Raw genomic sequence first — 25,765 nt, 5'->3', positions numbered from 1 at the left:
GCTCTTCAGCCACTCTAGCTACAACCAGCTAGGCCATCTGGAAGATCCGCAGACTACCGCTGATCAGGCGAATCGGCAATGACACCGAAAACGCAATCCAGGAAAAGTGGGGGTGAGGTTTCCAACCTCATCCTGAATGCCCTATCCTACGGCGGTTCGTCTGGCGTAACCCTGGCCGGTCTCAGGAGAGTCCTGAAGGCCAACGGCTACGATGTGGCGCACAACAGAGCTCAAATCCGACTGGCCGTCCGCAGACTGATGGCCAGGAAGTACGTCGTGCGCACCAGGGGACGTCGCCTAAGGATCAACCCATACGGCCCTCGCAGGCGCAGGGGGGTTCGCATGAGGCGAAGGCGGGGGAGAAGGCGGCGGCGAAGGCGCAGGACTAGAGGCAGAAGGAGGAGACGCTCCAGGAGAAGGCGAAGGAGGGGAACACCCCGCCGCAGGAGAAGCAGGAGAAGGAGGAGAAGGAGAAGGTCGACCTCCGGTAGGAGGAGAAGGAGGAGGAGATCTGTGAGAAGGAGGAGGAGACCAGTGAGAAGGAGGAGGAGGTCTTTGAGGAGGAGGAGGTCTCGCAGGAGGATGTCTGTGAGGAGGAGGAGAAGGAGAGTTGGGAGAAGGAGGAGGAGAAGAAGGTACCCAAGGAGGAGGCGGCGGAGAGTCAGGAGGGTCCGCAGGCTCAGAAGGATCACAAGAGTCAGGAGGTACCGACGCAGAAGACCCATACGCAGAAGGAGAAGAAGGAGCAGGCGCTAGTGGCAGCCCATCATGATAGGAACTTCAGTTTTCACCAAATATTCTTATAGACTTCTGTTTATCACATAATGGACCTTTTCACTTTGCATGCAAATACTATTACTGTGTGAAAATAAAACCTTCATAGGCATCTGCTTGAATCTCATTGAAGCTTTACAACCACAGGTTCATTTTTTTGCACAATGGAAGTACAATTTACAATGTTTACAAAAGGGCGTTCAGTAAACTGCTAAAACTCTAAAAATCATATACATGTAATCTCGTCATACAGGAAAGCATTTCTTCTGCATTTCTTTGTTCTGGCTATTTCAAAAAATCATTTGAAATTCTAAATGGTACTACCATCTGTAGCAATTGGTGTGAAATAAGGTACAGAATTAGAGCCAAAATGAAAAGAACCCCCTCTTGCAAGAAATTAATATGCACTAGTTTTTGTGGTTGTATGAAAATCAATTTATGACATCTTTACTGAGCAGATGCTGCTTTCAGTTAATGCAGCATAAAAAAAATCCAGCAAAAATGTTTTTTTGAAAAATTAGCTAGCATGCAGTCCTCTCACACATTTTACATTGAAGCAAGAACAATGTAGTTGACATGTGAATAGATCCCAATTTATATTAGCAAATGAGTAGTTAATAGGTACGCCGCCAGGGATTAGTTAAAAAAAATAAAGAAAATAAACAATATTGGGACCCATCAATTTCCTCAAACTGAAACTGCAGTAAAATCAACATTGCTTTTCTGCCCATACTGCCTGTTAGTCCAAGAGTGTGAAATAAAGGGACCCAGGAACACCATCCTTCCATGCAATTAAACAAAAAATTGATGGATAATGATCAACCTAAAAATATTAAAACATTTAAACCTGTTATAAACTGCCAAAATATGTTCTATTTTTTTTTAAAGGGACATGTGTGTTAATCAACAATTCTTATGAAAAGTAAATATACCCAATTTCACTAAAGGTTTATTTTCATCAGTAGTTTCTGCCAGATGTTAATAATAATTGTAATCCCCCTAATTTATTAATTATATTGCCAATTGTATTTTGTTGCATTATATTTCATTGTAGTCTTTCTATTATTTCTCTTTTCTATTCTTTTCCTATTTTATTAGTTTATATTTGTATTCATATTCTATTATCTATTTCTGTTCAAGTTGTAATTTATTTCTTTTGTTGGTTATATTTTTGTAATTTATATTGTCTATGCTATCTTTTTAATGTATTATTTTGTCTATTGTATTCATATTGTAAAGCTAGGCCTGTTGTTTTTAATTTGTTAGTGTCAATTATTTGTGATTGTATTATTTTATTGTTTACACTGCATTTAATTTGTATTGCCCATTCCATTTCTCTCATGTGTATCATGTTATTGTCTACATGATGTTGTATTGGTTATGATGTATTACTTATATTGTCTAATCTATACATTTCATTTATAGTTGCTAACTGTATTTCTATATTTTGATTATGAGGTGTGTTGTTTGTTACATTGTATCATATTGTAAAATGTTCAATCCTTAATTGTTTATTCTATTTCTATTGTCGTTTTCTAGAAACACACAAATACATTATTTCTGCAGAATTTTATTATGAAATACAAAAGTAAACATGTGCTAAGCTCACATTACAAACCACATTATAATCACTTTGCTGTGCAGAGAAGGCAGAGAGAGGGACGCTCATGTGACATTGACTACGGTTATATATCAGACATTCTACAGACCTGTGTTGCACTTATGATGACATGGGTGCGAATGACACAGGACCACTGACCTGTACGTGAATACGCATCACACTTTGACCCCAGGGCTTGAATGTCTCTCAATCCCCAACGTACAGAGGGGTCAACTCTCAGCTGAAAACCATGAAGCGTCTCTTTTTCAAATCCATTCGACTGTTATACGTTCAATCTAAAGCAGGTCTTACATTTGAGAGGTGAGGTATAGTCTCGGGTATCACCCTCCGAGGTACCCATCAAGACCTGATGAAGGAAGCCTCAACACATTGGTACAAGCAAAGAACCATCAGTCAGACTCACCGCCTCAACCCAAAACCCGAGGGCTGCTGAGGCACCATGTCTCCTGAACTCAATTCCCCGGGGAGGAAATCCGTCAGGCCAGGGGTGGTGTCCAACCTCATTCTGAAGGCCATCTCCTCCTACGGGGATTCGGGAGGCATGACCCTAGTGGGCCTCAAGAGGGTACTTAAAGCCAACGGCTACAACGTGGCGCACAACAAAAGCGAGCTCCGCCTGGTGCTGCGCAGGCTAGTGGTCGGAAAGCACATTGTGCATGCGAGGGGTGCGGGTGGACGAGGAGTCTTCCGGATCAATCGCTACAGGAAGAGAAGCGTGAGGAGGAGGAGAAGGAGGAGGAGCAGGGGTGGAGGAAGCAGGAGGAGGAGAAGAAGGAGGAGAAGGAGGAGCAGGGGTGGAGGAAGCAGGAGGAGGAGAAGGCGAGGTGGAAGGAGACAGAGACGGAGACGAAGGCGACGATACGGGAGGAGGAGAAGGAGGAGGAGAAGGGCCACACGCAGGAGACGCAGAAGGCCCACCTACAGGAGAAGGAGGAGGAGGAGGAGGAGGAGAACATCAATCCGGAGGCGAAGGAGAAGAATGTCAGTCAGGAGAAGGAGGAGGCTTTCTATGAGGAGAAGGAGGAGGCGGAGGATATCAGGGAGGAGGAGAAGGAGGACCTCCATAAGGAGGGGCAGGAGACGGAGGCTGTCTGTGCGGAGGAGGAGAAGAAGGAGGAGGAGGGTATCCGTGAGAAGGAGGAGGAGGGCAGTAAGAAGGAGAAGGGCCCCGCGGAGAATCAGGAGGAGGAGGACCCGACGCAGGTCCGTCAGGAGGGGCCGCAGGAGAAGGAAGAGTACAAACTAAAAATCTCTCGGATGATACATGTATACTGTAGATATTTCACATGAACTCGACTCTTCTTCCAGTAACATTTCACCTCTAAACCTGCTGAGTGTCATCGTATAACATCCTGTCACCTTGTCCCTTCTGTAGTGTGTGAACAATAAAATCGAAAAAATCCAATGTTTGCCTTTTTATTTAAAAAAATATACACTTGACGACATTTTAATTCACATTCACATGTATGAGCCTTGTATTAACCATTTAGCTGTTTTACTGTTACCTTGAAACAAGGCTGGTATCGGCACAGATTATCGGTACTCGCCCATCTCTAAATAGAAATATAGATCCACCTATTCCAATCATCCATTAAGCCTTCTAACACAATTAGCAAACATGGACGGTTGCTGGAAATGGGGTTTTATGAATGGGGTTTATACACCTATGTAAATATTGCAATACAAAAACACGTTTTCAGCTAGAATAGTCACAATGTAGAGTATATTACTGATTAGTTTGAGAAAATACCGATTTTAATTAAGGACATCTCCAAGTGACCCCAAACTGTAGCATTTACAGGTTAGTGAGTGCCAGTGGTTCTCCAAAGTGCGCTTCTCCTACCACAAGTGGTTTGCAAGCTCCCTCTACTGGTACATAAAATAATCCTAAACTTAGAGTAAACGTTCAAACTTGTGCTTGCTGTTAATGTCTTTAGTACTGTGCATTTGTTAAATCGGGTAAATTAATGGACGCGATTTAAACCACATTTGAAACATGTGCAACTGATATATTTGAATACAATGGAATTTCTAGACATCGTGAACATTTTAGAGTGTCTTTTTATTGTGGACAAATGCACACCTATCTAAACATCATGTTGTCTAATCAGCATCAAGAGGCGTTAACATTTTCTCCAAATTGTCAACAATGATCATTTGAATAATGATAAACATAATCTGATCTAATCCACATGATTGGTCTTGGAGGTTTTAACACGTCGTCATGTACTGAACAAGTGCATGAAATTGTGATGACGTCAGCACACCGCTTTTGTGAACACGTAAGGGAATTTTTGCAGTTTTAATCTTCAATCAAAATAACATAACCATCGGCTTGTGCGAACACGAGAATAAAAATGGTTGATGTTTGTTTAAAAACAAAACAAAAACAACCCGTTTTGCACAAACACGTTTTATTTGAAATTAAGCTTCGCATTGCTCTGAAAATGTGAGCTTCCAGTGGATCACGTGAATTCAAACTTCCATATTCCGTTGCCTCCCGTGACAACTGATTAATTCGTTGCGGCATGACGTCGTAAGCGTGATGACATTCGCTGAACATTACGACTTGTCAATTCAGACGTCACGGGTGCCACTTGCGTAATTACGCATCAGACTTTGTACTAAAGACTCAAATCGCTCTCAAACTCTCACGTACAGAGAGAAACCCCCCACCACCAAACATTATGAAATGCCTTTTCAATAACTCACGAGGACATCTGCATGGAGTGTTTAGGTGGATAAGACGCATAGCTTGCAGCTCAACGTCAAACAAAACAAGAAAAAAAATACATATCGTTTGGATTAGGACATCCTTTTCAAGACTGGTGTTTGCATTTGGACGTACTTGATTAGAATGCAGGAGCATCCCACAATGTCTGTGTCAATTGCACCCAAATCTCCGCGGAGACCGAGGAAGAGGACCGGCCCCACGGTGTCCATCCTCATCCTAAACGCCATTTCCTCCTACGGGGGTTCGCGCGGCGTGTCCCTGGTGGCCCTCAAGAAGGCGCTGAACGCCAGCGGCTACGACGTGCCCAGGAACCGAGCTCGGATCCGCCTCGCTCTGCGCAGGCTGGTGGCCCGAAACGTCATCATGCGCACCAGGGGCAAAGGGGCTTCTGGATCCTTCAAACTCAACCCCAAACCGCCCGGGGCTCGCAAAAAGGGGGCTGTGAGGGCGGAGAGGAGGCCCAAGAAGAAGAGGAGGAGGGCACAGTCGAGGGCGAGGGGGAAAGGAAAAGCGAAAGGGAAGAGGAGAAAGGCCCAGGGGAGAAGGGCCAAGAGGGGGCGCTCCAGGAGAAGACGCAAGAAGGCCACTCCTGCGCGAAAGCGGTCGACCAAGAAGAGGAGGAGAAGGAGAAGGGCCCCGAGAAGGACCCCGAGAAGGAAGACGCCAAAGAGAACCAGGAGGATCCGACGGAAGCGGCCCAAATCAGCCAAGGTCCAAAATAGGAGGCGGAGTAGGACGAGCAGAAGGGTGTACTAATGCTCCTTGGCATTCCTGGCATCTTAAGAATCACGTGGACCATTTATTTATGAAGTTATTTTGTCTATGCTATCTGTCCTTCTGTAATAGGAAATAATAACCCTGCTGTTTCAGCAATTCCCTTCCTTATTGTCCATGTTGTGAACAATAAAACTCATTTAACTGAAGTAATCCCTTTTTTCTTTTTTTTCTTCCTCACATTGTCAAATATTTCATTTTCCTAACCATTTCACGTGTGATATGTAAATAAATTTCAAGAAAGGATATTTGAAAAGATCTTGATACATTAAACTGTAATCAAGTTCATTCAGGACACTATTTGGAATGTAAATTTAGACAGATTTTTAAAAAATATATATATATATCTTTGATGTATTGTTGCTTTGTCTTTGAGAAAATGAGGATTATATATGTTATTAAACATTCAATTTGACGCAGGTTATTTGGGTTATAATTCATAACTCTTATATGGAAAAAAAAAATCAATCCATCCATTTTCTATAAGCACTCATTAGCGTGTTGCTGGAGCCAGGGGGATCAGTTCAGGTGTAACAATAATTTTCTTTTTTTTAGTTCAGGCAGTCTAAATATTTTGGGTTTGCATATTCAGGCCTGGACTCGTTTAAGCAGTGACCCATTTGGGAATTGTAGAGAAGCATAAGCTCATGTGACATGCACGGCAAACATGCTTCCCCTTTTACTTTCACTTCTCTTTCTGGTCATAGCTTCCCTTGTAGGGCCATTAAGACTGTCAAGGACTTCTATATACAAACAGTACAGGCTATACAACACACTGATGAATAACTAGTTTAATAATCAGACTAGTACAAATTGTTCAGGCTGTACAATGACAACCTGTAAACACATCCTTCTGTGCAATACTTTCCCCATAACGTGCAATTCTTCCAATGTGCAATATCCTCTGCCACACAATGCCTAGATCTATTTCTCTTCCATAACCTGTGCACTATTTATTTTATTTCTTTTATTAGCATTACTTAACTCATACACTTCATACACTTTACGACACTTTACCACTACATTTTTATCCTCTTTTTGTAAATATTCATAGCTTATATTTTTAGTTTTACTACAATTGTTGTTATTTTTCCATATTTTTCTTTTTATATTGTATTCTATTTTTTTTTTTATTTTATTTTTTATTTTTTTTTTTTGTGCCGGAGGACTACGGTCCAGAAGTCTCTTTTTTGCACCTTTTCCCCCTACTTGTACCTTCCTGTAAATCGGGCTGTTGTTACATGCAGTTTCTCACACGTGAGATTAATAAAGTTCCTCTTATCTTATCTTATCTTAAATATTTTAAAAAGATGAATGTAATAAAACTTGCGAACAATGTCTATTTTTTAAAAGTAAAGACAATTTGTAATTTTAGTAATGGCAAAGTCGATGCAAAATTTGTCTTCGTGGGCCACAAAAAATGACGAGACGGGCCGTATTTGGACCCGGGCCTTGAGTTTGTGCTTTACGGAAATCAAAACGTTATGATAATAAATATTGTTTACTGTGGGCAGTGACCTGATAATACCTTTATCAGCACTGATACGGCTGTAGGAAACTTACCCGTTGCTGAGTCACACCCGTAAATCACAGTTTTATCAAAGTAGCCCTATGACATTGGAATTTATATTACAATGTTCTAAATCAGGGGTCACCAAACTACGGCCCGCGGGCCGGATACGGCCCGCGGGACCGTTTAATCTGGCCCGCCAACCCTGAATAAATTGTATTATTAAACTTTTTTTTTTTTTTTTGCTCATTTTGCCTGCAATGACTGCGTTTCCCCAGTAGATGGGGAAGCGCTCGCCTGCGCATTTACTACCGGAAGCCGTGTCAGAAAGCTCGGTGCACACTCACAAGTGCGTGTACGGACATGGCGCACTCGCGCTCTATTTGTATCAGTCCCGAATTTAGAGCGTGGGCTGTGACGACAGCATTCTTGTAATTTGCGCGCTGAGCTTTCAGATGCAGTTTTGCGCTAAAGCCACCCACAAACCTTCCCCTGGAATCCTTCCGTTAAAATGTCGCCCAAGTAAAGCAGTGCCGAGCGTTTAAAAGAGTTGCCAATTTGGCTCGACGTACGCGACGTGACGTTCAGCCACATGAACGTCAACATCTACCCGTCACAGATCGAGGTAAACGGACCAACACCTCGGATCTCGCCTAAGAATTGCCACAACAAATTTTACTCCAGACTATGACGCACTATCAAACTTTAACAAAAAAGACAGCAGTGTCTACAAGCCTACTGGAACCTACAAAAGGATTATAAGGAAGGAACACAAGAACTTTAAGAGACTGCTCATATGTGTCAGAGAGGTTCTGCTCTGACAACTGAGCTGAACTTTTATCTGTTAAGATTGTGCATGGCACAACAGAAAGTTAATGTTCCATGTTTTTTTTTCTATGAAGAACCCAGAGAGAGTTATTTAGTTATTTATTTCCTGTTTTTTCTGTGAAGAACTCAGAGAGGGTTTAGTTATTATTTATTTCATTAATAGTGTTATTATTTGTTTCCTGACTTTTTTTCTGTAAAGAACCTGGAAAGGGTTATTAAATAACCGTTATTTGGTTATGTGTGGCTTTCTGGAAAACAATAATTTTTTTAAGCTCCCCTACGATCGTCACACTTTTTCTGTTACAAACTGCCACCGGCCCGCCATCAGAGAAGGGAAAGGTTATGTGGCCCTCACAGGAAAAAGTTTGGGGACCCCTGTTCTAAATGCTCGACTCGTAAATATATATATATATTTTTTTATCAAATAGAGTGCAAATACTCTAGGCACTGACGAGCTAACCAAAAGTGAAACTTGCAGCGTTTCCTCAAAAGCGAAACCAACAAGTTCCTCCACAAGGTCATATAAGAGAGGGAGGAACTTCTGAAACTTAAGTTCAGCAGTGTTTGCCTACATTTCAGACACACTCAAGATGAGGGCACCTGCGACTCTCCTGGCTCTCTCTCTCCTCCAAGTTTGTTTGTCGGTTCCCGTCAGCCGTCCGACCAACTGGCTACGACAATGTCGAACCTCCACTAATTTCTCAATCACAGCCCTGGAAGTTCTTCCGGGCGGAGGCTGGGATAACCTACGGAACATGGATATGGGTCGGGTCACAAACCTCAGTTATTTCCATTGCCAGACCACCGAGGACGGACTCTACTTCATACCAGATGAAGTTTTTGTCATACCCCACAAGGAGACAGGAGTGGAGACCAACTCTGAGATAATCAGCTCCTGGCAGGAACAGCAAAGCTCGACGTCTCGGGGTATAAATGCCGATGCGTCATTCTTTTCTCTGCTGAATGGTAAATTCTCGACTGAGAACCAGAGGATGAAAATCCATCAGGTCAAAGACTCTTCAACCACAACCAGAGTGCAGGTGAGGATTTATTTCCGGATATCTTGAAATTTGAAAATCTTGTGCTAAATATGCAGTTATATATCATAATTTTTTTTAAAAAAAATCAAAAACGTATACGTAGTTTGTATCCAGTCTTTTCACCCATCTGGTTAAGGTTTTTGTTACAATAATAAAAAATATAAAAAATAATGTAGGTTCTAATTTTTTTTTCTTTTTTCCAAAAATATTGAAAATGACAATTACGTTAGGTAGCTGATGATATGTAGATATTCACAAATTTATTGGAGACAAATTATTGCAATTATTTTACGGACCGCTAAGCTGTGGCTAGCTGACCACTAGAGGTCCCAGTTTTACTTGTATTAAAACTGAAGATGAAAATGCACAACACTCAACTATATTCCATTTCATTCTCAGGTTCGCAATCTCCTCTACACAGTTCGGGCTTATCCGGACTTCAGTCTCGATTCCCGTTTTGCTCAGCAAGCCAAGGAGATAGCGGATGCAATTGAAAACAACCAAACAAGGAATGCAAACTACCTCTCAGAGAAGATGGTGTTGGAATACGGTACCCACGTGATCACCAGTGTCGACGCTGGGGCTACGTTGGTGGAAGAGGACTACTTGCGTTCCTCGTATCTGTCGGACAAAACGTCGGATAGTTCTGCCATCAAAGCCTCGGCTGGACTCAACTTTTTTGACAAACTCAAGTTTGACATCAGTAGCCAAAGCGTCCAACAGAGCTCATCAATCCAGACATATCAGTCAAACATTCAGTATTCGCTCATTGAAAGCCACGGCAGTATACCTTTCTACCCGGGGATCACTCTGCAAAAGTGGCAAGAAAATACCAGAAACAACCTGGTTGCAATTGATCGCTTAGGATTAGTCCTGCCCTACTTCATAAATGTCAATACTTTCCCTGATCTGCCACAGCCTACTGTCAACAAAGTGGCCAATTCTGTCAGCAAAGCCATAGAGCGTTATTACAAGGTCAACACTCGCCCTGGGTGCGTTGACATCAACTCCCAGAACTTCAACTTTCAAGCAAACATCGACGACGCTTCATGCGACGGCCCCGTAACAAACCTCAGTTTTGGCGGCGTCTACCAAAAATGTATTCCTCTTTCCCAAAATGCAGGACCACTGTGTGACACTCTGGCTCAGAAAAATTTGGATACAGGTGACTTCTCCTGTCGAGCACCTTACTCGCCTACTTTACTGAGATCAGAGGTGAGACAGCAAGCTTACAGCGTATACGAATGTCATGATGAGAGATACCGATGCGGGATCTTTCACTGGTCCCACTGTCATCGTCAAGTTTGTCAGGACAACTCGTACGTCCGCTCGGCTCGCATAAACACCTACTGGTGTTCGGTCAGTGGCGAGGCTCCGGAAAACTCCGGGTATCTCTTTGGAGGGATCTACAGCCCTTCCCTCTTGAACCCTATCACCAACTCTAAAACCTGCCCAAGAAATTATTTGCCTCAAAAGTTTCTTTCAGACGGTCAAGTGATTTGTTTGAGCAAGGACTACGAGGCTGGCACAAAATATGCCGTACCATTCGCAGGCTTCTTCAGCTGTGAGTCAAACAACCCCTTGGCGGGGCAACAACGTCGCTGCCCCCCCAAGTTTAGTCAACATCTTGCCGCCGTCAGCGATGGTTGTGAAATCCTTTACTGTGTCCAGTCGGGATTATTCACAGGCGGGGAGCTTCTTCCAATCCATCTCCCTCCTTTTACTAGGCCACCGCTCCTTACTGTAAAAGCCACCAACACAGTAATGGTGATGACTGAAGGTGAAAATAGCTGGGTAAGAGTCGGAAACACCAAGACCTGGAAACTTGCAGAACCCAAAGATGTTCAGAGCATTTTAAGAAGCTTTAACCAGAACCAGAGTCAGATGTCCGGCGGAGAAAAGGCAGGGGTAGCATTTGCCGTGATAGCCATGGTAGCTCTGGTGCTCGTGGGAGTCGTCTTTGTCAAAAGAAGACTGTCCAGGATGACCTTAAGCAGAGGTTACACAGAAATACGGCAAGAAGAGCCCGTAGACGAAGAAGATGAGACACCGATTCTGCAAAACAATGCATGACAAATGAGGGCTGACATCTTTTGAATATTGCAATCACTTGATTCAAATAGTTAGTAATCGTAGATCTTAAGCTTGAAATGTTATGTAGGGACACTCGAGTGAGCAAAGGGTTCATTTGTTATTAATGGTACGTTGACTTCCGAGTTGAATTTGGTTTGTGAGCACGCTTCTGACATAAATCATTCATATCGCAAATCAGATTTCTCCACATTAAAAGGAATGAAAGCGCCATTAATCCGTTCCAACCACCTGCCAAAAATCATTAACAGGTTTATGTAACATGTTTTTCAATGAGAAAAAGGGAACTGTCCATTTAGTATTGTACAATAAAACATACTGTAATAATAATAATAAAATAATTATAATAATAATATAAAAGAGCGTAAGGAAATTTCATTTTCCCCCTTCATTGTTCTGTTTTTTTTTTTTTTACTATTGCACCATCTTCACTGGCGGTTTTACAACTCTATGTCAAAATGGACACAACTTGGGAATTTAGTTACACTCCTGGCAGACATTCTTGTATGATAAATAATGTTGCCTATTTGTGGATCTGTTATTTTTTTCAATTAAACGAGTCAATGGCTGACATGAACGTAAAAGAAATTTATGCTGACAGAATGCAATAAAAGTAGTAATCTCCAAATTGTCTTGCTTTACTGTTTAACGTGTTCAGTTTCCCTAGAGTTCTTTTAACGTTATGTGCTACAGCTTGTTGAAAATGTGACCTTTGGGGAGCAATTCACGCTGTGCATGAATCAAAATGGCCATTCTATTTTGATGCTTGCAAACTAGAAGTAAAAACCAGAACACCACAAGTTCCATGTTTGCAGCAGAGGCCTTGCCCAGTTTGAAGAGCCATTTTTATTTTCTGTGGGTTTGCTGGCCCCAAAAAAACACATTCTATCCACATGCATAAATAGACATTGGCTGAAGTGGCCTCATAGTTATGGTAAGGTTATCAGCACACAGACAGGCAGGCTTAGACCCTGTATGGACAAAGCGCACATACAAAAGCCACAAGACAATCCCCCTTGCACGGACACATTCATTTCCAGTAAATGTGTAGTTGTGCATCTTGCTCCGGTGAAAATAAAAGAATCACCCTCCCCCACCCAGCTGTGAGGGAATAGAAAGAAATCTTCAACATGAAAACAAACCAGCTCATGCTGAGGAAATTGGAACAGCCTAAAGGGGTGAGAGAGCAAGAGAGAGAGAGAGAGACGGAGCAAAAGCAGACAGACATGAAAAGCCCTGAGCCATGAATTCTGTCCTTGGTGTTTTTCAAACAGCGAATCGCAGTCAAAGGTGAGCCACCAAACAGAAACGCTGCCAGTCTGCAGAGACTTTCCACTGTCCCTTTGGAGGCTGGAGACATCAAGCAAAAATACTGAAGGGCAATTTCTGCACTGTTTTGACTACAGGAAGAACCGACACCAAGGTTAAGACCCAATCTGAGGTAAGTGTCGACTTTCCCTATGAGTGCAAAGCCTTTAAATTCTTTAGAGCATGCTTTTATGACATCAGTAGAATTAAAAGCTAAAATGTATGAATACAGAGAGGCTTCACTGAATATCAATTCTAGGTAACCATGCCAGGATTCCAAAGAAGTCGATTTGTCTCATTGGTGTTGGCATTGCCACTCATCCTGGAGGTCGGCAGGGTCCGGGCATGTCGGTTCGGCTCGGCGACGGAGTGCGAGAAAGCCCCCTTCGTGCCCGGCTATAACCTGGCTGGGGAGGGTTTCGATGTGGTCCGCTTGCGCCGGACGGGAGCGTATGTCATTAACGTCAAAGGTCATCTGGCTGACAACCACACATGCACACTGTGTCCAAACCGCTTCCACGGAGGAGAGGTGATTACTGATGATTCTGTGCTCAACATGAAGTGCCTTGCTCCATACTGTCCTGTCCATCCCATCCTCAGATTCAGAGACTCCCAGCTGCTGTGCTTGACTGGCGTCCCTTCAGTCGTTGCAGCAAGCATCTATCTAGTGCCCTTCACCACTCTGTGGAATCTCTGCTGCGCAGCTCCAACTCGCTGGTGAACAACAACTGGAGTGTGGGTTTGAGCCTCGATCCATATGGCAAGGTAGCGCTCGGAGGGAGCCGCTCGGACTTGGCCAAGTTTGCTCAATCGCAGCACAGCGTGGACAAGGCCACTTTCGCCATCCATGAAATCAGTTGTACTTACTACAGGTAAAAGAACTGACACACAAAGCGTGAAATAATTCAATGCTTCCTCAAAAGTCTGTGCTGATTTCGGTGACAAAACCGATCCAACGTTTCCATTTAACGGAAAACCAAGCATCAATGTTAGGTGTTTACCAAAACGGATTGAATAGTAGCATCGGCGTACTGTAGAGATTTCCAACCACTGTGCCGCAGATAATAATACTCTGGTGTGTCGTGGGAATTTGCCCAATTTGACTTAATTGGTTCAAATGATAATTCTTCTCAACAAATAATGTATCTCTGTCAAGGACAAATAATGCTAACTAAATGACAGTAGGAGTTGCATTTGAACTTGAAGCATTCACCATGAACCAGACCACCAACGGGAACTAAAACTGCCATTCACAGAAATACTAACTCCCTATTCCCCTTTTTATTTCAGCTACAGACTAGCTGACCACCCTCAGCTGAGCACAGAGTTCACAAAGCACGTGAGCAGACTCCCGCAGAACCTAAAGACAAGCCACAGCAGAGCTCTGTACAGACGGCTGATTGACACGTATGGAACACATTATATTCACCAGGTCAGTTGCAGATAAGCGCATCCAGTCAGTTTCTTTGCGTTCTTCACGTAGCAACTAAATGTTGGCTTTCATTTCCAAGGTTCAACTTGGTGGAAAAGTGAGGCGAATCACAGCCTTCCGGACTTGCCTGGCCACACTAAAAGGCTTTACCGAGAGGGAGATCAAAAACTGTCTAAATGTCGAACTCCGCATGGCCTTGGGATTCCTACCTGCCAATGCTTCCTATTCCAACAAATGTGACGGCCTCATGAAGGGCAACATCAGCATGGGCTTCTATCAAGGCTTCATGACTCATAAGATCGAGGTCACTGGCGGGGAGAAATACTTTCCGGACATCCTCTACCAGCAGGACCCCTCCGAGGCCTACCACAGCTGGATGAACAGCCTCCATGATTACCCAGACGTGATCTCCTATGGGATTTTCCCACTGCACCATCTGGTGGAGGACACTCAGATCAGTGCTAATCTAAGGGCAATAATCTCAGAGTATATCCAAGAGAATAAACTTCAGGAGGACCAACTAGGTTTAAAGAACTGCTCCCCGACCCCCAACCTAGACCATAACTGCTGTCCTCAGCGAGCTGGCCGTGGATCTCTCAAACTGGATATCCACAGAGCCGCCAGGCTCAAAGCAGACACCTTCACCAAAACTGACGCCTACGTGAAGATCTTCTACAATGGCATGTACGAGGAGACGGAAACAGTAATGGATGACAACAACCCTGTATGGAATGCCACCTATTACTTTAGCTCGGTGGAGGTGGGGCAGGTGTTGAGGTTTGAAGTGTGGGACAGAGACGTTCTTTACAACGACCTGGCAGGTGTTTGTCTAATCTTTCCTCAGCGAGGAACTCATTCTCTGAGCTGTCAGTTGAGGAAAGGAGTTCTCTACTTTTCATACAGCATCAAGTGTGACACCCACTTGTCAGGCTTCAGGTGTGGACAGTACTCTCCCACTGCGGAGTAGTTCAGACCTAATACATTTGTTAACTCAATGCTAATATCTTCTTTAAGAATTAGAGATTTCTCTTGGAAGTCAACATTAGCAAGTTCCTAATGCAGCCAAGGGAGAATTTGTTTTGAGACAAACTGTGATAAAAAAATGTTATCATGCTCATTGATAGAAGCAAATCAGTGTCCTACTATAACCGTGTACTTTAAACTTGCCTTGATTTTAATTCTACAGAGCTTTGCTATTACGATCTTGATGACCACTATTTGATGAGGAGATCATTTTGGATTTCCAAATAAATGTATGCACTAACTTTTGTGATCGGCGGCTTTATTTTTCAAGATCTGACAGAAATGGCAAAGAAATGTTGAATTCCTCATCAAAATGCTGTCATGGCTATTCTCACCTAACCTCCATGCGCAAGTATGCTTTGTACAAAAATTCGGTTTGTGGTTCCTTTGTTTGCACAGCTACACAAATAGTCATGCTATTTGCTTGAACATTGTTTTATTTATGAAAGGTAGTAAATTCATCTAACATAAAAAGAACATACAAATGTGCATCTGAATCACAAAAACATTTCAAATGCAGTAAAAGGTAACACGAACACAAATATAAGCTGTAACAGCTGCTTAGAAGAATCTTCAACAACAACAACAAAGAAACTAACATTCCTAACGTCTGATCCATTGGGTCTACTTTAGCACTTTTCAATTAAGGAATGGCACTTGATGGAAAAAATCCTGATTTTCCTTTTGCAGATACTTGAGTGACTAACAAAATCAATAATAAATGGAATTCCAATGTTTATGGTTACAACAGCCACAGCGGCATTTTAAAATGAGATTTAGACATTGTAGTGAAGTGCAATATCTGCTTGAATGATGATGATATAGTTAAGTGCAATGTCAAATAATATATCAAGATAGATGGTGCCTTCTCGCAAAGGTCAGGTTGCTGTGACCTCAAGAGTCCACGATATCAAAAAGGCACAATAACAGTTTAGTCTTCACTGCATATGTTCATTGTAAATTATTCATTAAATATGCTTTAGGCACAGATATCAGTCCACAGAGGAAATCAAAACCAGGATTATATTTAAAACAAGAATTAAATAATGGTCAGCAGATGGTTTTGGAATGTGCGCCAGTGCCTGTTCATTGAAAACTCAAGCATGCCCAGGATCAGTGAGGTAAGTAAAATACTGTACCTCAACTTTGATGTGACTGAATATCATAACCCCAGTGAGGCTTTGAGCAAAGATGCCATATCTTCAGGTAAAGTCCCCTCATCACCTAAAATAAAACAACAATTTCATACCTTATACACGTGTCGGCACAAAAAAATTGTAACAAACTTGCCATAAAAATCAAAGATGGCTTGTGCTTGTTAATAAATAAAATTGCTGCATAGATTTGAAAATAACATTTTGATTAGCAACAACTTTATTGTAAGTAGCCCATTTGCCCAAATAGTTTCACTTGTAAACGGCAAGGCATTCCCTGAGCTCTCTATTGGTAAGTGCAATGTAATGGCAAAATCTATTTGAGGAAAAGGGATCTTTTCATCCGTCTCCTTGATTGCTGATAAAGCATAAAAAACGAAACCTATAATATGTGTGTGTGTGTGCGTGTGTCCTTACTCTGCTCAGCAGTTGTCATGTCATGCTCCAGTTTGAGTTTCTTCTGGCTCAGCTTCAGTATGCCCTCCTCAATGCTATCTTTACTGATTAGCTTTATGACATGCACAGTCCTAATGCACAAAGCAGGAAGGTGTTTTTATTTTTATCACACGTTAAATGTTCTGAAGCTTTCCACTCCGAGATCCAACGTACCTAGTCTGACCCAATCGGTGACAGCGGTCCTCGGCCTGCTTGTCGTTGTAAGGGTTCCAGTCGATGTCGTGCAGGATGACCACGTTAGCGGAAGTGAGGTTGATGCCAAGGCCACCGGCGCGGGTGGAAAGGAGGAACACAAATATATCGTCGTCGGTGTTGAACTCATCGATTAGCACAATTCTGCAAGCGATGAGAAGGCACACACATTAAACACATTGGATCGAAAAGTATTAGTCATTTGTGCGTGCTGACCTGTTTGCTATTGGCGTGGAGCCATCCATTCGGATGTAACGATGGTTCAGGTGTTTCATCAGTATCTCAATGATGTCCAGCATTACGACGAACTGACTGAATAGAACAACTCTGTCTCCCTGTACGATTAGACAAAAATGAGGCTGAGTTTAAACCAGCAAATGTGATGAGCTCATGCAAGCAACAACACACTGTGGTGGAACGAAGGTCCCACCATATTTACATGCCGCTACATTTTGCATTGCACCTTTTCTTTGAGTGATGCCAGCTTCTGTGTGAGCCAATGGAATTTCCCAGAGTCGAGGAGCAGATTGTTGTCCAGCTGATAGGAGCTGATGGACGTGTATTGCTGACACAAATTATGCAGCTCAAAATCAGACATCACCTCCATGTCCTCCTGGATCAGCGCAGCATTTGCATCGTGGTGAGTCGGCTCCTGACAAGACAAAAAAATAAAATAAAAATCACAGTTCAAACGTACTGGGTTGGATTGCAGCTCTATCCTTCCTATATGGAGGTTGCCTGTTCTCCCCGTGCGATTGGCTAGAAGCTGGTTCAGGGGGTACCCTGCCAACTGCTTGAAGTCGGGCCCGCAACTCCTGTTTGGTAGATTAATGAATGAATGCATGAATATTATTTGTATTAATATTTTATTTATTTAAAAGAGTCAGAGCTTCAGTAGAAATTAGATCTGGTTGATACAGCCTCAATGTTAAATATTTGCTACAGCATCATATACCAATATTTGCTGCCCTCCTGTGGCCGTTCTATAATCAGGAACTGGGAAATTGAAAGATTGCCCATCCCTCGCACAAATACACTTGTTGGGCGGTTATACAGCAAACTTACCTTAAGCATGAGTTTGCTCATGGCTGATAGCTTCTCTGTAGTATAGTACTGTCGATGAAGCAGGGGGTGGTTGGCCATCTTTCTTAATTGCATCATGACATTACACAACTCCTGCTCTGAAAGGACAAAAAAAAAAAAAGGGGGGGGGGGGGGGGAATCAGAGTTCCTACACATTTGAAAAATATCCATACTTTTTCCAGATCCAAAATTTCAAACGGTTAACCCCAGAGGAGTTGAACAAGTATCAGGCATTAATGGATGCTCCTGCAACTTGACATGTTTGAAGGTTGTACATTACTAGCTTGACAACAAGTGTATCTGTGTGTGCGTGCCAAAGTGAACATAGCTCACTCTCGCCAGTGGTTGAAGCTTTCATTTTTTTCAAGAGCGTCTGGTAGAGAACCTGCTGCTTTTCACTCATGGAGCAGAACTCCAACATCTCTTCCTTATCAGGTAGTTGCTTGAGGACCTGGAAATAAGATGAATGGAAAAATATATCAACAAGTGATTTTTTTTAATCACCCTCCCAGAGACCAGAAAATGTGTTCATTAAAGATGCACAACAGAGCGTCTCACTTCATTCTTAAGTCTTCGAAGGATGAAAGGTTTCATAATACGTCTGGCCTGAGAGATGCGCTTCTTCTCAAAATGACTCTGCTCCTCCTGGGCCTTCTACAGAAAACAAAAAAGAGGCTGGTTGAAAGAGGCTGAACATGGTGGATTTGTCAATATACATTGCACATAATACAGTTTATATGATTACAACACAATATGTAGTACACTGATTTCTCTTACTATTTTTGTCTAAGAAAATGACAACACTTCACAAATCACTCTACCTGTTCCTGATTGCCTAGTCACAAAATTACCTTTTTCATTTTGCACTTTAACCTGCTAAGTTGGTATAAGTGGAAATTGGTTATGGTTCATCACAGAGATGAAAAAAAGTCATCGAAATACCATAGAAAACATCCTGTAGAGCTGCGTGGTGGAGCTAGAGAACATGGTCGGCATGATGAAGTTAAGGAGTGACATCAGCTCGAGGAGGTTGTTTTGCAATGGCGTGCCAGTGAGCAGTAAGCGATGCTTTGCCTGAAAGGAGAAGAGGACACATCCCCTGAGCTTAAAAATAAATCTGGAAATGAATACACAAATAAATATATAAATACAATTAAAGATCATAGGTTTCACTATTTTTGATTTTGGCAGTTTTGGTCTGCCATAGGTGTGCATTTTCTAAAATGACATGACAATCTTATGCAAAGGATTTTGAGAAGCGCTGCCATAGAACACGGTGAACTCACATTGATAGACATGAGATTGCGGTAGCGCAACGTGTTCATGTTCTTCAGCATGTGACCCTCGTCAAAGATTGCATACGTAAGACGGAGCTTGCGGAACAGACTGCGGTCACTTTTGTTTCCAATGACAAAGCTGTACCTGTACAAGGGGGGAACCGTTGAGGAGTGAGCCACATATATATATATATATATATATAAAGTAGGGTCTTTCCAAGTGGAGACACTAACGTGGTGAGGATAACATTAAATTCTACGTCCTTGTTGAGGATATTGTGCTTGAGGTAGTGGCGATCTTCCACAGAACCTGTACACAAAACAAAAGCATACTTTGTCTAAAAATATGAAACGATTCACGTAGAAATGTAAAGCATCCTACCATAATAAGGTAGGACTTTCAGACTAGGACACCACATTTCAAGTTCTCTGGCCCAGTTATCTGTAAAACAAAGAAATGTTATCGACAATATTTGTGTAAATTCAAAATGAAACTCTTCATGCATCATAAATGTAATCCAGGTGGCTCATTTGATTAAACTGAGATGTAAAAGACATGACAACACAGCTTTAATGAGACTATGAAATCAGAATTAAATCACTGGAGTTATTTCTATTTGAAAGAAGTTTGGCTAAAGGTGTAAAGTGTGTATGTTACCAAATGTAGATGCTGGCACAGTGATGAGGTGAGGACCCACTATTCCATTCTGTAATAAATGCGCCAAGAAGGCAATAGTCTGGATGGTTTTCCCCAAACCCTGATCACAGAAAGAGGATCATCAAATCACCCAGCAAATCAGACTGCCTTGATTGTATGTTTATTTGAAAACAACACAAGGGTTGACTGGACTGCTCTGTATTGTATCACTTGCGTCTCACCATCTCATCGGCGAGGATACCGCTCAGCTTGTGCTCGTGGAGGAGCAGCAGCCATTTCAGACCGATAACCTGATAGGATTTCAGCTGGAGCCTGGGAGACAAATATGATCCACGTGAGGAACGACAAACCAACGTGCTAACAATGAGTATACCAAAGCTGCATGCCACTCACTGTCTGTTGAGCAGGCTGGTCTGTTGCAGTGTCTCTGAGCCAGCCCTCATCACCTTTGTGACCTGTTTGACCATCTTGGTGGAAATGGTTTCACATTTGGACATGAGTTCCCGAATAATGGTGCGCTCCTTTAGAACAGTTTTGCAGCCGAGGAGCAGGTCCTCTGACAGCCCGTTGGCTTTCTGGATTCTTCTGGTCTTGAGCGTGAAAGAAGGATGGCATGGTGGTAAGAATCAGATTACATACGAGTGGCTCTTTTCAAAAAGTGACATTTACAAAAAGTAAACAAGCGGGAGAATAAATTTCAAATTGTATTTTAAAATTCCTTGAGGTTTCTTTGGGGTTTTCATTAGCTGTAGGCAATAATCATCAAAACGACTAAAGAAAAACTGAAATAATCCACTGTGCATAATGAGGTTTCCTTTATGATGTAACCTACTGAAACAAATGCAGAGGTTTTCCATGTTCTTCTGTTTTATTGCGATGGACATGTATATCAGGCTCGAGTGCGGAGCTACAAAACCAAAAGATTTCTCACCAGGTTCAGCCAGTCTTTAAAGGGTCGCAGCTCTATGATCTTGTTGGCTTTTTTAACAGAACACCCAGAAATGAGTGCCAACTCATCGAGGGTAGCCTCCTGAAAGAACTTGAGGATCTCTTCATTTATGCTTCCCTTGCTTGCAAACGCGTCACTGTAATTGTCAGAGTCGCTGCTCTCCGTATCCTTGTCACTGTCGTCCTCGTAATCGTCAGAGCTCAGCTGCTCTTTAGCGGCGCGGGCTTTACGCTTTCTCTCTTCCGCCTGCGCTTTGGCCAGACTGGTCCCGCTTGCAAACCTAGACACCATCTGTATGGCGGACTTTGACGAGGAGGTGGGCTTCTGACAAGGAGTAGTTTTCTTGACAGAGGGGATCAAGTCTTTTGTAACCCATGAGGAGAGGGTGAAGTTGGAATGTTTGATTGGCTTTTCATCTGAAAAATCATCGCTGTCCACTGTAGCGTTTGAACTGTCGTCTGTAGCACTCGAATGCAACGAATGGGATTCCTTGTCATCCATTTTCTTCTCACAAGATCCAAGACGCTTAACTTCCTTCTCTTTGCTCTTGGCGTGGTTGGATTTCTCGAGGGAATGTTGGGTGTCATCTGTAAGGAGTAAGATTAGCATCAGATTAGCAGAACATATCGCGCGTGACAGATGAGTGACATCATGTGCGAGGAGGTGTGTTAGTACCTGGGCTGGCAAAGCAAAGGAGGGCATGCAGAGCCTCATCCACATCCCACTCGTGTTCCTCAAGCACCGACCGCAGCTCCTACAATGAGACGGACATCGGTGAGGGGTACATCAAAACACAATCTAACATGCTTTCTTTTTATAATATGTCTTCCATATTGTTCGCATTTGTTAGGGGGAAACAGTTGTCAATTCATAAACTGTTCTTACTCAATTAGCAAAAAATGTAAACGCCTTATATGGTGACAAAATATATACAGCAAAAGATACATTTGCCAAAACTTTTTTATTTATTTACCTCCTTGTCCTGATTGGGGAACTTCCTTTGTAGCTTTTTGACCATCACCTCCCGCTTCTCCCAACTTGGTTCGTCGCTATCATCCTGATTATCGTCAACGTATTCAACTTCATCTTCAGACATCTTTTGGTTTCAACAAGAGTGAGGCAAAGGAGACAAGTGTTAGTGTGAGAGACGAACAGGGACGCACAACTCTACCAACTAGTTATTGGCACAATTTCTTTCAACAAAATTTGTCAGTAATCAAAACTCACCTCTGATTGCTTGTTCCTTTTGTAGGGTTGAGTTTCACCACTTTGCAGTGACGTGTCTGAATCATTTTGCTTTCTCTTACTAACATAATTTGTGTCTGAAACAAAAATAAAAAGCAATCAGCGTTGACAATGACGTCAAATAAATCTGAAACTATACAGTACACACATAAGCAATGTCTGATAGCACGTACATACATAAACTGTATACAAGTGCTCAGCATTTATAACGACACAGCATTGCACAGGCATCTAGCCGAGGGGTCTTTGTCTTTCCTTTTGGCACGGTTTTCAAAGAGATACTCTCTGAAAAGCTTCAAAAAACAAAACACTAATCCTTGGGATATTTTGACATCTTGTAGCCTTGCATCGTCACCCCACAATAGTGGGTTTAATGAGATAAGCGTGAATAGAAATCCTATGTTTATGCTTTGACATTCTCCCGGAAAAGTACAATTAATCTGTTGTATAAATTGGGCTGGATTACTACTCTATTCATACCGTCATCCTCAGAAATCACCACACAACCAACACTTCCATGATGAGTGCTTGGACTTCCAACAACCTGTGAACATAGCACAATATTCTATTAGACAGGCCCTTTAGGATTTATTTTTGTCCGTAATGTGGCACACAATAACATCAAAGTGATGATGTGGTGAAAGACAAAATAGTCATTGACAATGTTCTTTCAACAAAACCAAAAAGATAGCAGTAAGCATAATGCTAGTTTTTGTCAACTCACCCCTGAGTGATTCCTCCTTTTGTAGGGTTGAGACTCCCCGCTCTCCAGCGAGCTGTCAGATACATCCTGCCTTCTCGTCTTGACATAATCTTTGTCTGCTTCCCCCCACCCCAAAAAGACAGCGTTGACCAATGACACTATTTTACTGAATGTGAGCATTCTGAGTTGAAAGCGAAAACAGCCAGACTATTTACACAGAATGATGTCACAAAAAAAAATAATTTTCAGCTTTTAACTGCATACAGACATGAACTTTCTTTAGTAAAGCAACAATCTGGGTTGATGATGTACAACTCTCTTCATACCTTCATCATCAGGAATCAGCAGACACGTGGCAACAGCTCCATCCAGTGTACTCGTACTCCCGACGATCTGCAGACAAAGCATGTACTAGTGCCCTCTAAGAAACCTCACACAATATGCATGGCGAGAAAACGATTTTGTTTTGAACTCGACTGACTGCCTTACTCTCATGCAGATGTTTGGTTCCCAAGACATCCCAAGTGACGAACGATTTTCCCTGTCTGCATGTAGGTAATCCACAGTCCCATACCTCTCAAAGTAGTCTACCCAGATCTGAATTCTGCCGTCACTCATACGGCTGACAGAAAGTTTGACTTGTCTCGAATTCTTTTTTCTTTTAAACCATGGTACACTTTAGATTGCAACATCAACTAGCCTACATTCCAATATAGCGCAACTCACCTCTGAGATCTTTTCCCTTGACAACTGAGGGAACATCTCTGAGAGTTTGGACTCTTTTTGACTGTTTTCATCGTTGGTGACATTTGTAGATGTTTTGACAACAGGATCTCTGAAATGCCAAGGATAGGTAAATAAACAACAGGAACAATTAAAATATTCAAAAGGCGTACGTCATCAACCTGGATTTCCTTAAAAAGGAGACTTTCCTCACTGGCTCTTCATCATCATCATCGACGTCTTCAAAAAGGACTCCTCGGGCATACGACTTTGCTGAATGGGATTTAGTGGATCTCATTTGAGCTGATGGGCAACATTAGATGAAATCCCAACAATTAGTCAAATAACGGAACTTAAATGAAGAAACGCTGTCATGGCCTGATGATATATCTCTGAATTTGTGATATTCTGTTTTATTACAGGTGGGTGAGATTTTAAAAGATGCAAATTATCATCCATTCTTTTACCCAAATGTACAGTACATTTTAAACAGGGTATGCACCAGACACAGATACAACAGACAAATACTTGCAATCCCTCAATTTCAGTCTGTGAGAAAAATCAATTGGTCGGTCAATGAATATTATTATTTAATTTCACTTTAGTGGGCCCATAAATACTTATTCAATTTGAAAAAAAATAAAAGAAGAGCAGTGGGATGGGCAGTTTTGTACTGCCCCTAAAAAAAGTGGTGTCAGCAGGAACTACTGCACCCCAAGAACATCTGTAGCCCCCACAGGTCTATTCTAAAGGTAGCACAGTGGTGAGACACTGTCACTTACTAAGAAAGTTAAAACAGAAGAATTTTGATTTTTATATAACTGAACTTATAATGGTACGTTCCTTCTGCACCATATATTCAATATTTCGTTCAATTGTGTTAAAAATTAGTGTGGTGTCCAAGCACTGTAGCTAACATTCCTTCACTGTCTTCACATGGGTCGTTACCATGGCACCCATAATAAACACAATACCGATGTTTCATAGATTAAATGTATGTAACATGCATCATGCATGTATGTATGTCTCACTAGCTCGTTTGAAGCACGCTAATGGTAGCATTCGTTACAAATCTGGTCAAGTGCTAAGATTGAGCTAGCCCCGAACATCAGCATTACTCACCCGGCTTGTTCTCCTTCTCAGACTCGGAATTCACTTTACACGTTGACGCTCTTTGAAAACGGAAACGTTCGAAGTTGAATTGGCTCATGTTGACAGGACGGCCAGAGGGAAAGCCTTTTGTACGACTCCGGTTCGTACGTGTTTTTTCTCCTTTTTCTTTTTAGAGCGTGAAGCTCAACGTATTCCTTAGCTACCCTAGCTGACAGTAGAGCGCGCGTTCGAGAACGACAACGCCCTCGGGTTGTTTCAAGCACAATGGTACATGCTGGCCCTAATACAGTTATAGTTTGGTAATGATGGCCGTAATAAGGGACGCTTTGAAGGCCGAAGACAAGACAACCGGTTTCCCGCTAAAGCAGCTGTGCATGTAGCGCGGTAGAGCGCTGTCATTGGCCAAAGGAGCGGATGTGCGAGAACTCACGAATGAGTGCTGTGTAATCGTTAGCCTATGGAAATACTGACATTATTTATCATTAACACAGGAAATATTACAATAATGACGATAATATCCTTTCTTATGTTTTTGAGTTTAGTTTGCTTATACTGTGTTTCCACATGTGCGAATGCTATACTATGCAAATGAGGGGCAAACGAGCCCTCCCATTGGCCAAAACACCGGATGTGTGCGACGGCCAATGGGAACGTATCCGAATGAGTCAAGATAGTTTATGGATCTCACTTCCGCTTTGGCTTTACCCAAAAATGAAACAGGGGCTAGGATTTGTGGTGTAATTAACGATATATAATAACTATAGCTTTTATGTGATCGTGTAAATTTTAAATACATTGCATGGACACTGGCTCAGTGTGTGTACACGTATTTTGATAATTAACAAATACAAAAAGAATGATAGTTAATTTTCAAAGTCACAAAGAACCCGACTATTTCCAAATAACCCACCTTTCAAAATATTATGCGTCAATAATCTCGTTTTTAATGTGTTTTATTATCAAATCACCGTTTAGGATTATGTTATTAGCCATGTAAATTTAATTGCATGATGTCATTCTTTTTGACAGATGGAATTCCCTGGAACGCCTTTAAAGCTACTGCGTCACCAGGGTTGT

General features: G+C 42.2%; 6 protein-coding genes across 9 annotated transcripts; 5 read left to right on the top strand and 1 right to left on the bottom strand.

The window, feature by feature from the left end:
- Window positions 1-5: 5 nt before the first annotated feature.
- Window positions 6-838, top strand: LOC133154817 (protamine-like protein). The gene has a single exon (XM_061279840.1). The coding sequence runs from the start codon at window positions 79-81 to the stop codon at window positions 754-756; it is 678 nt and encodes a 225-aa protein (XP_061135824.1). The 5' UTR covers window positions 6-78; the 3' UTR covers window positions 757-838.
- A 1,960-nt stretch (window positions 839-2,798) lies between these two features.
- On the top strand, window positions 2,799-3,641 carry LOC133154027 (protamine-like protein). The gene has a single exon (XM_061278411.1). It carries the CDS (start codon window positions 2,835-2,837, stop codon window positions 3,639-3,641), a length of 807 nt encoding a protein of 268 aa, XP_061134395.1. The 5' UTR covers window positions 2,799-2,834.
- Window positions 3,642-4,671: 1,030 nt separating this feature from the next.
- Window positions 4,672-6,052, top strand: LOC133154818 (protamine-like protein). The gene has a single exon (XM_061279841.1). It carries the CDS (start codon window positions 5,253-5,255, stop codon window positions 5,883-5,885), a length of 633 nt encoding a protein of 210 aa, XP_061135825.1. The 5' UTR covers window positions 4,672-5,252; the 3' UTR covers window positions 5,886-6,052.
- A 2,707-nt stretch (window positions 6,053-8,759) lies between these two features.
- On the top strand, window positions 8,760-12,000 carry mpeg1.1 (macrophage expressed 1, tandem duplicate 1). Its single transcript, XM_061279832.1, has 2 exons — window positions 8,760-9,281; window positions 9,681-12,000. Exons 1-2 carry the CDS (start codon window positions 8,832-8,834, stop codon window positions 11,352-11,354), a joined length of 2,124 nt encoding a protein of 707 aa, XP_061135816.1. The 5' UTR covers window positions 8,760-8,831; the 3' UTR covers window positions 11,355-12,000.
- Window positions 12,001-12,540: 540 nt separating this feature from the next.
- prf1.5 (perforin 1.5) lies at window positions 12,541-15,377 on the top strand. 2 transcript variants are annotated; one of them, XM_061279838.1, is made up of 6 exons: window positions 12,541-12,662; window positions 12,779-12,813; window positions 12,940-13,209; window positions 13,281-13,552; window positions 13,971-14,112; window positions 14,192-15,377. In XM_061279838.1, exons 3-6 carry the CDS (start codon window positions 12,946-12,948, stop codon window positions 15,077-15,079), a joined length of 1,566 nt encoding a protein of 521 aa, XP_061135822.1. In that variant the 5' UTR covers window positions 12,541-12,662; window positions 12,779-12,813; window positions 12,940-12,945; the 3' UTR covers window positions 15,080-15,377. The 2 variants fall into 2 exon arrangements, with proteins under 2 accessions (XP_061135822.1, XP_061135821.1); XM_061279837.1 differs by having other exon boundaries at window positions 12,557-12,813.
- Window positions 15,378-15,554: 177 nt separating this feature from the next.
- On the bottom strand, window positions 15,555-25,091 carry smarcad1a (SWI/SNF-related, matrix-associated actin-dependent regulator of chromatin, subfamily a, containing DEAD/H box 1 a). 3 transcript variants are annotated; one of them, XM_061279829.1, is made up of 25 exons: window positions 24,698-25,086; window positions 23,758-23,878; window positions 23,579-23,687; window positions 23,179-23,245; window positions 22,874-22,971; window positions 22,630-22,693; window positions 22,132-22,226; window positions 21,878-22,000; window positions 21,580-21,658; window positions 20,887-21,491; window positions 20,349-20,545; window positions 20,177-20,267; window positions 19,956-20,055; window positions 19,680-19,739; window positions 19,532-19,607; window positions 19,307-19,442; window positions 18,963-19,094; window positions 18,579-18,674; window positions 18,354-18,471; window positions 18,003-18,118; window positions 17,401-17,589; window positions 17,154-17,272; window positions 16,899-17,081; window positions 16,707-16,816; window positions 15,555-16,359 (listed from the first exon to the last, which is right to left on the bottom strand). In XM_061279829.1, the coding sequence occupies exons 1-25, from the start codon at window positions 24,783-24,785 to the stop codon at window positions 16,298-16,300; spliced, it is 3,234 nt and encodes a 1,077-aa protein (XP_061135813.1). In that variant the 5' UTR covers window positions 24,786-25,086; the 3' UTR covers window positions 15,555-16,297. The 3 variants fall into 3 exon arrangements, with proteins under 3 accessions (XP_061135813.1, XP_061135814.1, XP_061135815.1); XM_061279830.1 differs by having other exon boundaries at window positions 22,874-22,968; window positions 24,698-25,085; XM_061279831.1 differs by lacking the exons at window positions 15,555-16,359; window positions 16,707-16,816; window positions 16,899-17,081; window positions 17,154-17,272; window positions 17,401-17,589 and adding an exon at window positions 17,597-17,752 and having other exon boundaries at window positions 24,698-25,091.
- Window positions 25,092-25,765: the final 674 nt, after the last annotated feature.

This window comes from Syngnathus typhle, linkage group LG5 (genome assembly GCF_033458585.1).
Source record: "Syngnathus typhle isolate RoL2023-S1 ecotype Sweden linkage group LG5, RoL_Styp_1.0, whole genome shotgun sequence".
In the NCBI taxonomy this organism is placed as follows: domain Eukaryota; kingdom Metazoa; phylum Chordata; class Actinopteri; order Syngnathiformes; family Syngnathidae; genus Syngnathus; species Syngnathus typhle.
Note: the sequence above shows the minus strand (reverse complement) of the source record. Positions and strands in the feature narration are given on the sequence as shown.